Source organism: Malaya genurostris, chromosome 3 (genome assembly GCF_030247185.1).
Source record: "Malaya genurostris strain Urasoe2022 chromosome 3, Malgen_1.1, whole genome shotgun sequence".
Taxonomy (NCBI): Eukaryota; Metazoa; Arthropoda; class Insecta; order Diptera; family Culicidae; genus Malaya; species Malaya genurostris.
This window is the reverse complement of record NC_080572.1, coordinates 78,097,991-78,113,226: the sequence shown is the minus strand read 5'-3', so window position 1 is coordinate 78,113,226 and position 15,236 is coordinate 78,097,991. Positions and strand designations below refer to the sequence as shown.

Genomic DNA, 15,236 nt, shown 5'->3' with positions numbered 1-15,236 from the left:
AATCAATTTTAAACAGATTTCTGATTGTTTTCATTTACTGCTTGGAAATATTTCCACGCATCGATTCGAGTAGATATAACTATATATTTTAAATATCCGATTGGGCGCGTACGCAAGGAAGGGTTTAGAGACTCAACCCTTATGACTCAATCAAGAATGGTTTTATTTGGGTAAGGGCTCCCTATTTCATCTCATTTGTAAGAACGTCACTTCAAAACACCGATTTAGCCACTAAAATCACTATAACTTTTTCATATTACTGCTTCATTCGCCTTGCTCCACGTTGAGAATTGATTTACATTTCTTGAAAATGTAACTAATATTCATGATACAGCTAAAAACATTTATGATGCGTTCACTACTCTGCTCCTAATTTCATCTCAATGGATTTTTATTCATCCTATACATTAGTAATGGCGACAGCAATCAAAACAAAATGTTCCACTGTTACACTCTTAGGTTCAAAATATCAGAATTCTTCTTAAAAACGGCCTAATGCCAACTATGAGACAACACAAGATATTTTTAGAATCAGTTTGAAATCATTTCAACGTTTAAAAATTTTTTGGTCGTTTCCGTTGCCTTTCGCTTTAAATTTAAAATTTTATTGCAAAGTTAATTTGGTGAACTTTAAAGAAAACCAAAACGGAATTGTTACTGTTTAGGCATTAGCCCTTCTTAAAACAAAATGCAGAGCCAGAGATGCCATTTATACAGATTTATTTGTATTGTATAGTTTTTTTCCTTTCGCATACTGATTTATATCAAGGTACAGATTGTATACAGATTTCTTAAATTTAATACAGATTTGTACAGGTTCATAAAAAGCGAGAAGTTAAATATTAGACTTTTCTCTCTGAGTATCTATTAGTATTTGATTGCAGTGATTCTTTAAAAGTTTATTAATCAACGGACAAATCGCATGTTATAGTGGAAATTTTTTATGCAGATAATTGATTATGATTAACACCATTTTATTAGTGAAAACAAATAGAGCAGATATAGACTCTCTATGCAAAGTAATACAAATTTTCTATGAAAATATCTGGCATCTCTGTGCACAGCCGATGAAACATACACACTTCACAGCGTTATGTTGACGTATAGCGTAATGAAACCAGTGCTACTAGATTTGCCACAATGGTTATTTCAATAGTATTTAACACGCTCTTTCTGGTAATATTCGAAGCCGAAACAGTTTTATTGAAATATTAATATCAATAATATAATTAAAATAATGTCACGGATACCAAAAACATACTTTTTGATGATAATTTGAAGAAGAAAAACAATTTTTGTTTTGTTACATTATGAGATAACTTGGCGACTTTGCGAAACCAAATGAGATGAAAACAAAACGCAATCAAATGAACTAAGTGAAAAACTTTCATCTCATATTTTTGAAGACTTTTATTGCTTGTCGGGTAATTTTTGAAGTTTTTAATCGTTTACTAAACAAGTGGCAAGTGAACATTACTAATTATGAAGTCATCCAGCATTCAATAGTAGTGTAATTGTGCGAAATAGCGATCATGTTTTGAAATGAATCGATTAGTAGATATTGAGAAATATGACGAACTGTAAATCTTGAGTCGGAAATGTGTCCTAACTTGAAAAGTGAGTGTTGACACATTAACAATATGACCGAAAATTGGCCGCTATAATAAACGTCATCGTCGGTCGAGGGATGCTCCACTTGTACTCGAGAGTTCAGTCGCGGTAACAGTGAGTTTGTTTTAAATGAAAGAAAAAACGATCACCGAAGAATTTAAAACCATTTCTTCCAATGAGAAAGTGTGACAATAGCTTGAATAATCATTTCAAAACATTTCACAGTTTGGTTCAGGTAGGTTGTAGAATATTATTCATGTTCGAAGTAATGAGGTGACGGGATGAGATGGAAATAGGAGCTCAGATGAAATAGGAAGCCGTTACCCTATATCGGATTGGTTTGATATGAAATGAGAATCAGTTGTAAATTTAGAAAGGAAGTTAAATATTAGACTTTTCTCTCTGAGTATCTATTAGTATTTGATTGCAGTGATTCTTTAAAAGTTTATTAATCAACGGACAAATCGCATGTTATAGTGGAAATTTTTTATGCAGATAATTGATTATGATTAACACCATTTTATTAGTGAAAACAAATAGAGCAGATATAGACTCTCTATGCAAAGTAATACATATTTTCTATGAAAATATCTGGCATCTCTGTGCACAGCCGATGAAACATACACACTTCACAGCGTTATGTTGACGTATAGCGTAATGAAACCAGTGCTACTAGATTTGCCACAATGGTTATTTCAATAGTATTTAACACGCTCTTTCTGGTAATATTCGAAGCCGAAACAGTTTTATTGAAATATTAATATCAATAATATAATTAAACTAATGTCACGGATACCAAAAACATACTTTTTGATGATAATTTGAAGAAGAAAAACAATTTTTGTTTTGTTACATTATGAGATAACTTGGATATAGTAGACATTAAGTGGCAATTAAAACATAATAACATATACAAGAATGGTTTTATTTTGTAGATCGGTTTTAGATTTTTAAAGTCAATTGTTTTCAGTGTAGGACTCACTACACAGAAAAAAATAACTTTATACATTCAAAATAGATTTACAAAACAAAACTATTCTTGATTTTGACTAAAGTTTCCTACCAACCGATCATACATTGCAAAATGGGCACATTCTAGGGAAAAAAGTTGTTTAAACAAAAACCATTTCTTGTCCAAAATGAGGCTCTGATCCAGTGTCTTTTGATTAGAAACTAGACTGAACTGAAAGTCATAATCATTTATGATTCCAATGAATTTCACCTTTTGAGAAAGTTTTACCGAATACTCTGTTTCTAAATGCCCGATATTTGCAGAAAGTGTCAGTGCTGAATAAGAAAAAGATTTTGTTAGAAAAACTTTTATTCCTTCAAAACACCCATTTTCCATTGTATGGTAGGTTGGCAGGGAACACAATTATCGACGTTGAGACAAAATTTCATTCAAACAAAGAAAGGCGTTGTTTTTGGTTATTAGTCTTCAAATTTTTAAGATCGTTTTTTTTTTCAGTGTAATCGGTTCATTCGAAAATTAGACATTCACAGACAATTGTCATTCTTCTCCCCTAATTGATTGACAAAAAAATGGTGAAAATGTCTAGTCCTTTTGAAAAGATAGTCTAGATCAATGTTCGAAAAATTAAGTTAGCAAAGTGGCTTTTTATTATAAAGTCTATATGCTGGCAACTCCAAATGCGATTTTGCGCGAAATTCGTATATTCGAATCCTACACTGAAAAGGCGGGTGGGTAATGTCAGAGACATAACTGGATGTCGTGAATACGAAAACAACTGACATGTTCCTTAAACTTAAACTTAAACTTCCGAATATCAATTAGTTGATCAATTGTATGAAATTGTATGTAGAATTTGAAACGATGCACCTAAACTAAAGTACAGATTAGTTACATTTAACATTCTGAAACACAAATATTATGAAATAACCACTATAGATCTTTATAATAAATTAATGGTGGCTCTGAAAAGAACTTTTTATGAAAGCGTTTGTGATGGAGAGTGATGAGTTGAATTCGAATTCCGATGGATGCCGCTGACTTCCGTCATCTAATTTCAGGTTGAACTGTTGTCCGTGGGTGCGATACTGATATGGTTGGTGTAGGTGTAGCATTTACAATCGATTATAATCTTCCAATAAAGAAAACATAAATTCGCTGGGTTGATCAATGATAGAATAGGCCTAATTTATTGAACGAAACTATCAATATGCTATAGGGATTCGTTTCTAGCATTCAGAAGGGTCAAATTGCGTAATTATCTACGACATTAAACCTAACCAAACTGTTCTAGATTTGCACTAAACTGAGGATTTTTACCTTCGATTTGCGAACAAAAAATCCTAATAGTTCTTTAGAAAATTTTTGAGCTATTAGAACGGCTCATTTTGTGTATTGTTCTCCTCCGTTGTTTTTTCATCAATGCAAATGACTGGCAGCTGTGACGTAATCGCTCTTGTCGGAAGCGAAACTAGCTTTGCAAACGACACAAAATACATCTGCTCGCAGTGGCGATAGAATCCAAACTGATTTAATTTTTGTTAAGAGCTTTCTTTTTACGTTATTTCGTTTGTAGCTTTTTCACTAATATGTGGTCCTAACGGCTATAAAAATAGCCGCATGCAGAATTTTAATGTCGATTATTTCATTTCGGATTTGCATAATTTATTGAAAGAAACTATCAATATGCTGTAGGGATTCGTTTCTAGCATTCAGAAGGACCAAATTAAGGAACTCACTACGATATTCAACACTTTTCGGAACATTTTTCTCGAACGATTTGTTGTACAGCAGCAGATATTTTGTTCTCTTCCTCAGAACGCGTTCTGATTGGCTGGTGTTGACATGGGTCAAATGAGACAGATTTTTCAATAGTGTACTATTGAAATACTTCAATGCTTTTGCTATACACGTTTAAGTTGAAAAATTTCGATTCTATTGGTAGTTAGATTATATAAATCCTTTCGCAGATCACTGAGCTATGAGCCTTAAAAATACGAGAAAGGCAAACGCGCCTTATGAATTGTCCTCTTTGATACTTGTTTATACCAAACATCCCAGAAAAGTTTAATTTTGAGTTATTTGAGATTATGTCACACAACTGAAAATTTTATCATAAAATTGTGATCATATTGCCGATGGCGTGTAGCAAAAATTATGTTGATTCGTTAGATACAACAAGAGATATTCACGATCAAAAACTTATCACTCTCTCAGAGGGTATATTTTGAAAAGGCACTCCATAGTAAAGTAAGTCGTATTCACGACAAAAAAATCGGTTTTAAAAAATTAAAGTCAAATTACAAAATAAGAACATCTCTTTTAAATTCAATGAAAATTTGTTCCAAGGTAGGTTATTATGTTCCCTTCCAACCGTCCATGTATTGTAAGGCGGGCAGTTTCAGGAAACTTAAATTTTTTCTTGTCCATTACTGATACTTTTTTGCAAATATCGGGTAACAAGTATTTGTATTTGAATTTAAATTTTTCCAAAAACTAAAGACTACTGTATTCTATGTTCACGTATGAAATAAGATGAAGTGCCAGATTTTCAATTGGGAAAAATACTTATTAACATACATGTAACAAACGTTTTCTTAAACCCTATCTTAAAATAAATTATTTGTAGCGCTTGTGGCATTTTATTCCAGTGTGCAATGTTTCTCATAAGTATAGGTTTGGCATAATGAGCAGTCCTGCATCTTGGAATATGATATTTTCTCCCACGCGGACACCTCAAAGGAACCATTTTTGCATTTTAAATATAAAGCTGATCGGTTTGTTACGATACTCTGTAAAAGCATTAGGCACCTTACTTTTCCAAGCGTTTTAAATGTGCATCCTAACAGTACTTGTTGTCGATGAGTCACACATGAATAACGATTCAGTTTAAATACAAACCGGACACAGTAGTTCAACGCTTTTTTTTCGTTTTATTGTAAGCGAATTCTGATATCTGGTGCAGGATATATTAATGATTTGAGCAACAATAGCTTTGTATTAACATGCAAATGACATGCGCAATATTTTTACAACATTTTACCACAATGTTGTAATATATAACTGTCCCATTCTAAGCGGTTTTTTTGTTACTCCTAAATTTTTTACTTTATCTTTATAATCAATGAAGGCTGTAAAGGCTTTTGTCCGAGAAAAGTAAATTGTTTGGGTTTTATTCGCATTTAGTTTCAATGAATTTTTCCTAGCCCAAACCGCAATGATCTCCAAATTTCTGTTGATCAGTGAACAAATGAACATTACAATTTTGCAGTGGGAACGGCAAGTCATTGATATACAGTGAAAACAGTATTGGACCAAGTAAAGAACCTCGTGGTACTCCAAAAATAGTACACAGAAAAAAATTATGAATTTTACATTTGGCATAAACCTTTGAACGATATAATTCATAACTACTTGATTTTTCAAATGACGCAATATTCCACGCGCACAAAATTTTACACGCTCCGACTGTAATTTGCACTCGGCTACCAATTACCGCAGTATGCATTTATGTGTATCAATTATTCATAAGCACATATGTGCCTCTGGGGTTCAGTCGATTAATCAATGTGCTTTGTGATCTAATGTTTCTAGGTTCAAGTCCCGCTGTTGCTATCGATCTTTTGTATTTTTTTTATTTCGTTCGAGTGCAAGCCATGTAGTTTTCAAATCACACAATTTTACATGTTCTTGAATATAAATTTGTGTGAAATACGACGGAGATGTGCATCTTATAAGATGTAAAATCACAAGATTTTTTCGAACTGTGTAGGTAACATTTCCGAAAAAAGTCCATTGCTGAAAACTACGTGATATCGTTTAGATAGATAAGATTCTATTAATTGTCCAGTTTTCCTGCTGAATCCGAAATTCATCTGTAGTTTTGGGACATAAAAATGAATGACAAATGGTATCCAACGCTTTCGAAAAATCTAAAAGAATAAGAACAACTGTATCTCCAGAATCAAGTATGAAGCCTATATCAATTAAAATAGTCATTTTTGTAAAAAAATTATTAAAGTTGTCCGGCAACAAATATATTTTCGGTTGTATTTTTTTGTGAGTCTCATTCCTCGAATGGAAAACGTATGGAATACTTGTAGGGCTAATTCAAAACTATTATTTTGCTAAAGAAAGTATGTTCATACGTTAAAGCGTTTAAGAGTTATGCAATGTTTTTGAGTTTTTTTAAGGTATTTTTAAAAATAATTTAAATGAGGTAAAAAAATAACACCCTTCCAATTTTCTCTTAAATTTTTTAGCTCATATGAAAAAGTTTAGTTAAGCAAAATTGTGATTAGTTCAACAACTCAGCCTGAAGAAGACTTTCCCATAGAAAGTTTCACAAAAAAAGTTAGAACAAAAAAAAGTGATTTTCCAGGAGCCACCCTACTTTTGCACGGTAAAATTGTTGTAACTCGATCAAATGAAAAGCAAGAGAGGTGCAATGAAATCGTTTTCGAGTTCAATTAAGAAAGTTAGATTTCAGATTTAATTCTGAATGAGAACCACCCTAGTTATTTTCTACATCAAAAGTAGCGCCATGTGATTGTTTCCCGTTTCGGACCACTGTGCATTGGAGGTAAGAATTTTTTGATTTCGAATAAATGCTTTTGTGAGTTTTAACCTTTTCGCTGTCGGTTGTGAGGAAACTAATAGCAATTGACTTTTTTGCTGGCATTATTCGGTAAAAATAGTAGGCTGTGTCTATCAAACATTATTATCTAATGAGGATGAATTTAATCCAATATATTCCTAATCGTATGGAGCTCAAACATTCGAACCTCGATACTATGCGCAAATTTGTAATTCGATTTCATTTGTTGCAATGGTTACAACAAAATTACAACAAAACACAATTTATTCGATATGATTGAATTTATTAATTTATATTGAATATTAAAAATTTGTCATCTTAACGAATAATTTAAAAAAAACTAGCTTATGGACTCGAAAGGGTTTCGCTATCTTTGCAACGATTCTGTCGCATCGCAGTCATTGCCGATCATCAGTGATAAATACAATAATAATTAAATGAATAATATAGGCTGCACAACAAATTTTTCTTCTTTTTTCATTGCAATTATAAAACAAAGATTGGTTGATAAAGGCTGAGTAACGCGCAACACAGACCCCATTGAGGTCATCAGCCTCTTCCCAGTAACTCCTATCCCTACCTCCATAACCGGCTGGACTGGGAGCAATTTTAGGGAAGATCGGGTAACCAAACCCAGTGAGAACTTTGGTCGTAGGCTGGCAAGGAAGGGAGGGTTTGCTTCTGCAAGCCTGAGCATCTGTTCTCCAGATTAGGAGCGGCTCACAACAGCGTCTGTTCCCCATGTTAGGGGCAGCTGATCGACGTCCGAGTGCCAGTGAAGGACTCTAAGCTCAACTGTGCACTATGGTCCTCCGGAAATTTGGGGGGTTGGTGTCCGGCCCTGCGAGCCAGCCGTAAAACAACTATTTCAACAGAAAATCAGCAAGAGAGTAATACAAATCGAGACCAATGGCAACGACCCCTTCGACGAAAAAGGACTTGTGATCTCTCAACTTCATCGGGAGCACCCGCATACTCGCCGATCTACTGAAGGACCGCGGGTTCGGCATCGTAGCGCTGCAGGAGGTGTGTTGGACAGGATCTATGGTGCGAACGTTTAGAGGTGATCATACCATCTACCAGAGCTGCGGCAATACACGCGAGCTGGGAACAGCTTTCATCGTGATGGGTGATATGCAGAGGCGCGTGATCGGTTTGTGGCCGATCGACGAAAGAATAGGCAGGTTGAGGATCAAGGGCCGTTTCTTAAACTTCAACATAATCAACGTGCACAGCCCTCACCCCGGAAGCACCGATGATGACAAGGACGCATTTTACGCGCAGCTCGAACGTGAGTACGACTGTTGCCCAAGCCACGACGTCAAGATCATCATAGGAGATCTAAACGCTCAGGTAGGCCAGGAGGAAGAGTTCAAACCGACGATTGGAAAGTTCAGCGCCCACCAGCTGACAAACGGCTTACGACTCATCGATTTTGCCGCCTCCAAGAACATGGCCATTCGTAGCACCTTCTTCCAACATAGCCTCCCCTATCGTTACACCTGGAGATCACCACAGCAGACAGAATCGCAAATCGACCACGTTCTGATTGATGGAAGGCACTTCTCCGACATTATCGACGTCAGGACCTATCGTGGCGCTAACGTCGACTCTGACCACTATCTGGTGATGGTGAAACTGCACCCAAAGCTCTCCGTCATCAACAATGCACGGCACCAACTATCGCCATGGTTAGAACATAGAGCGATTGAAGCAACCGGATGTCGCCTTAGCATATGCGAAGAATCTTGAGGCAGCGTTGCCAGACGAGGGCGAGCTCGATGCGGCTCTCCTAGAAGACTGCTGGAGTACAGTAAAAGCAGCCATAAACAACGCAGCCGAGTGCACCGTCGGGTACGTGGAACGGAGTCGACGGAACGAATGGTTCGATGAAGAGTGCAGAGTGATTTTGGAGGAGAAGAACGCAGGGCGGGCGGTAACAGCAGACCCGCATCTTTCGGGAGAAAAAACGCCACCTGGAAGAAACGGAGTGCGGGGAAATGGAACTGCTGTACCGCTCTCAAGAAACACGGAAATTCTACAAGAAGTTCAACAAATCCCGCAACGGCCCTGTGCCGCGAGCCGAAATGTACAGGGATAAGGACGGGAGCCTCTTAACGGATGGACGTGAGGTGATTAAAAGGTGGAAGCAACACTTCGATGAGCACCTGAACGGCGCGGAGAACGTAGGCATGGGGGTTCAAGATGACGGAGGAAACGACTACGTCAGTGCAGCAGGAGACGGAAATGATCCAGCTCCCACACTGAGGGAAGTTAAGGATACCATGCACCAGCTCAAAACCAACAAAGCATCTTGTAAGGATGGCATCGCAGCTGAACTCATCAAGATGGGCCCAGAAAAGTTGGCTACGTGTTTGTACCGATTAATAGTCACGATCTGGAAAACCTAACAGCTACCGGAGGAGTGGAAGGAAGGGGTAATTTGTCCCATTCACAAAAAGGCGACCATTTGGAATGCGAGAACTTCCGAGCGATCACAATTCTGAATGCCGCCTACAAATCTTCCGTCGTCTATCACCTAAAACGAATGAGTTATCAAGCTGGCTTCATCGATGGCCGATCGATAACGGACCAGATCTTCACCGTGCGGCAAATCCTCCAAAAATACCGTGAATAACAGGTCCCAACGCATCATCTGTTCATCGACTTCAAGGCAGCATACGATAGTATCGACCGCACAGAGCTATGGAAAATTATGGACGAGAACAGCTTTCCTGGGAAGCTGACTAGAATGGTCAAAACGACGATGGACGGTGTGCAAAACTGCGTAAGGGTCTTGGGTGAACTATCCAGTTCATTCGGATCTCGCCGGGGACTGCGACAAGGTGACGGACTCTCATGCCTACTGTTCAACATCGCCTTGGAAGGAGTAATGCGACGAGCCGGGATTAACAGTCGGGGTACGATTTTCACGAAATCCAGTCAATTGTGTGCTTCACGGATGACATGGACATTATCGCGAGAAACTTTGGAACGATGGCAGAGTTGTACACACACGCCTGAAACGCTAAGCAGCAAAGGTTGGACTGGTGGTGAAAGCGTCGAAAACAAACTACATGCTAGTAGGCGGAACCAAGCACGGCAGGATTCGTCTAGGAAGTAATGTCACGATAGACGGGGATACTTTCGAAGTAGTGGAAGAATTTGTTTACCTCGGATTCTTACTAACAGCTGACAACAATGTGAGTCGTGAAATACGAAGACGCATCATCAGTGGAAGTCGTGCCTACTACGGGCTCCAAAAGAATCTGCGGTCAAAAAAGATTCATCCCCGCACGAAATGTACCATGTACAAAACGCTTATAAGACCGGTGATCCGCTACGGACACGAACCATGGATCATGCTCGAGGAGGACCTGCAAGCACTTGGTGTTTTTGAGCTACGCGTGCTAAGGACGATCTTCGACGGTGCGCAGGAGAACGGCGTGTGGCGGCGAAGAATGAACCACGAGCTCGCTGCACCCTACGGCGAACCCAGCATCCAGAAGGTGGCCAAAGCTGGAAGAATACGGTGGGCAGGGTATGTTGCAAGAATGCCGGACAACAACCCTTCTAAACTAGTGTTTGCCACCAATCCGTTTGGAACAAGAAAGCGGGGAGCGCAGCGGGCAAGATGGGTGGAACAGGTAGAACGTGATCTGGCGAGTATTGGGCGTGATCGAGGATGGCGAGAGGCAGCCACAAACCGAGTATTGTGGCGTACTTTTGTTGACTATGTGTTATCTTAAATATGATGTAGTGCAAATAAATGTATGTATGTATGTATAAAACAAAGATGTAAATGGTCAAAATGGTCAGTTTCTCGACTGGCTGTAATTGTAGCTTTAAAGTAGAATTATATAATAGGTTCGATTCAACCAATGTCTGGACTGAATTTTTGTACTGCAACTAGTCAGTTCTGATGGTGCTTTGACAGCAGCTTCCTTTTTCAGTGGTAACAGTTTCGCTACGATAGGGGATGTCAGAGTGGCTCGATTATTCCTTTATCTAATATTATTTTCAAACCAAACGATTAAATTTCAAATGATTCTCAGGGTTATAATTTGATTGTTAGAATAATTATTCGATTATTACTATCGAATGTTTCGAATTATTCGATTATTTTTTGTAATCGAATATTAGTTAACTCAAATATTTTCCCTCAAATATGTAAACATTAAACGAATCAATTTGTATAACGATCTGAGATTGATTATTAAAGAAAGATTTCGTTACATACGCGCATAAGAATGTTTTTTTATTGCAGGGATTATGAAAACGAAAATACGAAACGACACATAAATCAAATACCATCGTCTCGATAGAAACACTAGTGTTTCGGAGAATTACGCTTAAAAGTTCACGAACCCAGGTAATTCAATTAGTGACTTTCAATTAAGTTGGCGTTAATTACCACCGCTTAAAACCGTTCCCCTTCTAGTAACGATTAAAGTGCTGCTTGTTAGCTGATAAAGCCTTCGTCAGCACCGAAGCCGGCAAGCGAGCTTCAATATAAATCGCGCTTTGCTCTCGTCACTGTTTTGCGCCTTACGACGAACAAGGCCCATGCAGGATCTGGCTGATGTAAATCATGCTCCTGTGTTGCCATCCGTTATCGAAGCCGGCTGGCTGTGCCGCGTTGGTTGAAGGCGCACAGGGGAGGTGAATCAGCGGATGTATAATTTTTGCGATGTTAGCCAAATTGTTAATTACCGGCACGCTTTCTTTTGATTTGCATTCAAATTTCATATTTACCATGTTTGCTAATGAGAAGCGTTGCGTTTCTCGGGTAGAACTGTCGGATGTTGAAGTTGACACCCGGAGTTCATCCACATACGGAACAAATTTCATCATTTCCTACAAAGTTTCGAAGCACCATATCCGTCAAGTCAATAACCGTAGGCAGCAAACTTTGGTCTGTGTATTAATTTCATTTCAACGGTACTATTCATTTAAAATGATTGATTGTTGCGAGCAACGCAGGCAGATTTACGCGCTTTAACACTAACTTCTCGGTTCATGGCGAAAGACAGTTCAAAGTTTCCATAACATTCCCGTGATGAATTGCTTTGCAGTGCTTCAATAACTTTCAATCAAATAATATTAGATGTTTATAACTTTTTTCGCTGAAGTGTATTCAGTGTATCAAACTAATGCATAAGACTGGTTTCTTTCGTCGGCAGATTGAAAGTTCTCCCACCAAAGATGCTTGCCTTTGGAAGTGTTCGGATTTCAAATAACATGAACTATCGGTTCGCGTTTTTATTTTGTGCGATGTTCACGATATAGTCCAGTTTCTGGCTTGTGGTCGTCATCTGTTCCTGGAAAGCCAAGTGTTTGCGTGTGGGTGAATACAATCGTTTCGTTGATGGTTTGTTGATATTTTCCTATCTCAAACGTGATCTTACTGACAACTGCCCTATTGAGCTGATGTAAACAATGCACGCTGGAAAGTAACGGGAAGAATTTGGTTCATTTTGGTTAATTAAGACGAAAATTACAAAAGTTTGAAAGTGTCGCAACAGCTATCGACTCTTCCTTCACCTACTCAATGTTTCCTAAGGGCTAGTCCAGGATCGATGGAATATTTAGGGGATAAGGCAACGGTCTTATAAGTCTGTTCAATAGAAATCTGCTATGGAGTCTGCCGAAAAAGACAGTCAATTTTCGAATCGGATTGTGGTAATGATTTTAGCATACTCCGATCGAACTTTGCAAACGTCTTCAGTATTCTCCGGATGACAAGACAAATTGGATTCGAGACTACTTTTTTTAAATATTTGTGAATCGGTAGCTGTAGAAAATGAGAAGATATGATAGAAATGGTAGAAAATCAGTTCGTCCCATCAAAAATGAACACACCGAAAGTCACACCGAACGAGGTAACCGTGAATGAAAAAAAATATGACACACTGAACAAAATGCAATTAAGAGTTCTGTAAGACAAGGGTTTTTTTGAGCTGAATAGAAATCTATTCCGTCCCGGGTTGGCGATTCAATCCATAGGGTACTGGTCTTATAAACCAGTTGTCGTATTCTCGAACCCCGACCTGAAAGGATTCGTAGTGTCAGTAGAATCGTAGCACCATTCATGTAATGGTTCTGTGCACTCTGAATCGGCTGCGAAGTCGGTTGACAGAAGGTCAAATTCCACTACAGGATTGTTATACCAAGGCTTTACTAGAAATCTATTCCATAAATTGCACGATTTCGGAAACCTCAAACCTCATTTGTAGAACATTTTATCCGGCTCCGACTTCCGATTCCGGAACTATAGCGTGAAAAGTGGAAAATTATCAATTTCATGAGCCTTTTTTTACGAACGATGGTCAAAAACAGGTATCAATTTCATAAAAATGTCTGATAAATTCGTCTACTTTGCAAAGCTTGTTGGTTTGTGGACATAAAACCTTAACTCGGCACTACTGGTCCCCCCTTTTCCTGTTCCGGAAGCACCGAAAACGGCGAAGAAAAATTCCAAAAATAGACTTCACTTCGATTTCTCTGCGATGCTTAAGCCGATTTTCACAAATCATGATTTAAATTAAAGTTCATATTATTTTTAAAACTACTGTGCAATTTCATAAGTTTGTTTATAAACTTATAAAACCGATACACTGAAGAAGGATGTAAGTAACATTCCGAAATACGCGTATCTGTATTGTAACGTTTGTTATGCTTCATTAAAGTATAGTGACTTTGTGAAAGTGTACTAACGTGACAGTGAAATAGTGGAATTAAATGGTACAGAAAAAGTGCAACTGTTGAATACATTCCACTAACAGCTCCAGGTGAAAAATAGTAGTAAGAATCGGTTTGTTTAGTTGCCTACTGATAATGACTATCGATTTGTGTAGTTTTGAGACCAGTTTAGAAAAATTTTCACGTTTTTTGTTTCGCCGGTTTAAGTGACGGTGTATAATATTGAACACACTTTACCCTATAATTCCGGAGCGGGAAGTCGGATCCGGATGGAATTCAGGAATTCCGTATGGGACCGGAAGACCTTCCATTTAAATCTAAGTTTGTGGAAATCGGTCAAACCATCGCTGAGAAAAGTGAGTGAGATCAAGTTTGGTATATATGACCACTATTTCCGGTACTTTCGGAACCGGATACCGGGAACAAGGATAGTAAGAATCGGTGTGTTTAGTTGCCTACTGATAATGACTATCGATTTGTGTAGTTTTGAGACCAGTTTAGAAAAATTTTTACGTTATTTGTTTCGCCGGTTTAAGTGACGGTGTACAATATTGAACACACTTTACCCTATAATTCCGGAGCGGGAAGTCGGATCCGGATGAAATTCAGGAATTCCGTATGGGACCGGAAGACCTTCCATTTAAATCTAAGTTTGTGGAAATCGGTCAAACCATCGCTGAGAAAACAGAGTGAGATCAATTTTGGTATATATGACCACTATTTCCGGTACTTCAGGAACCGGATTCCGGGAACAAGGATAGTAAGAATCGGTGTGTTTAGTTGCCTACTGATAATGACTATCGATTTGTGTAGTTTTGAGACCAGTTTAGAAAAATTTTTACGTTATTTGTTTCGCCGGTTTAAGTGACGGTGTACAATATTGAACACACTTTACCCTATAATTCCGGAGCGGGAAGTCGGATCCGGATGAAATTCAGGAATTCCGTATGGGACCGGAAGACCTTCCATTTAAATCTAAGTTTGTGGAAATCGGTCAAACCATCGCTGAGAAAAGTGAGTGAGATCAATTTTGGTATATATGACCACTATTTCCGGTACTTCAGGAACCGGATTCCGGGAACAAGGATAGTAAGAATCGGTGTGTTTAGTTGCCTACTGATAATGACTATCGATTTGTGTAGTTTTGAGACCAGTTTAGAAAAATTTTTACGTTATTTGTTTCGCCGGTTTAAGTGACGGTGTACAATATTGAACACACTTTACCCTATAATTCCGGAGCCGGAAGTCGGATCCGGATGAAATTCAGGAATTTCGTATGGGACCGGAAGACCTTTCATTTGAATCTAAGTTTGTGGAAATCGGTCAAACCATCGCTGAGAAAAGTGAGTGAAATCA

General features: G+C 38.1%; 1 protein-coding gene across 1 annotated transcript; it reads left to right on the top strand.

Moving 5' to 3' along the window:
- Positions 1–9,178: 9,178 nt before the first annotated feature.
- Positions 9,179–10,927, top strand: LOC131433845 (uncharacterized). The gene is made up of 4 exons (XM_058600451.1): positions 9,179–9,551; positions 9,593–9,783; positions 9,853–10,099; positions 10,215–10,927. The coding sequence occupies exons 1-4, from the start codon at positions 9,179–9,181 to the stop codon at positions 10,925–10,927; spliced, it is 1,524 nt and encodes a 507-aa protein (XP_058456434.1).
- The last annotated feature ends 4,309 nt before the right edge of the window (positions 10,928–15,236 follow it).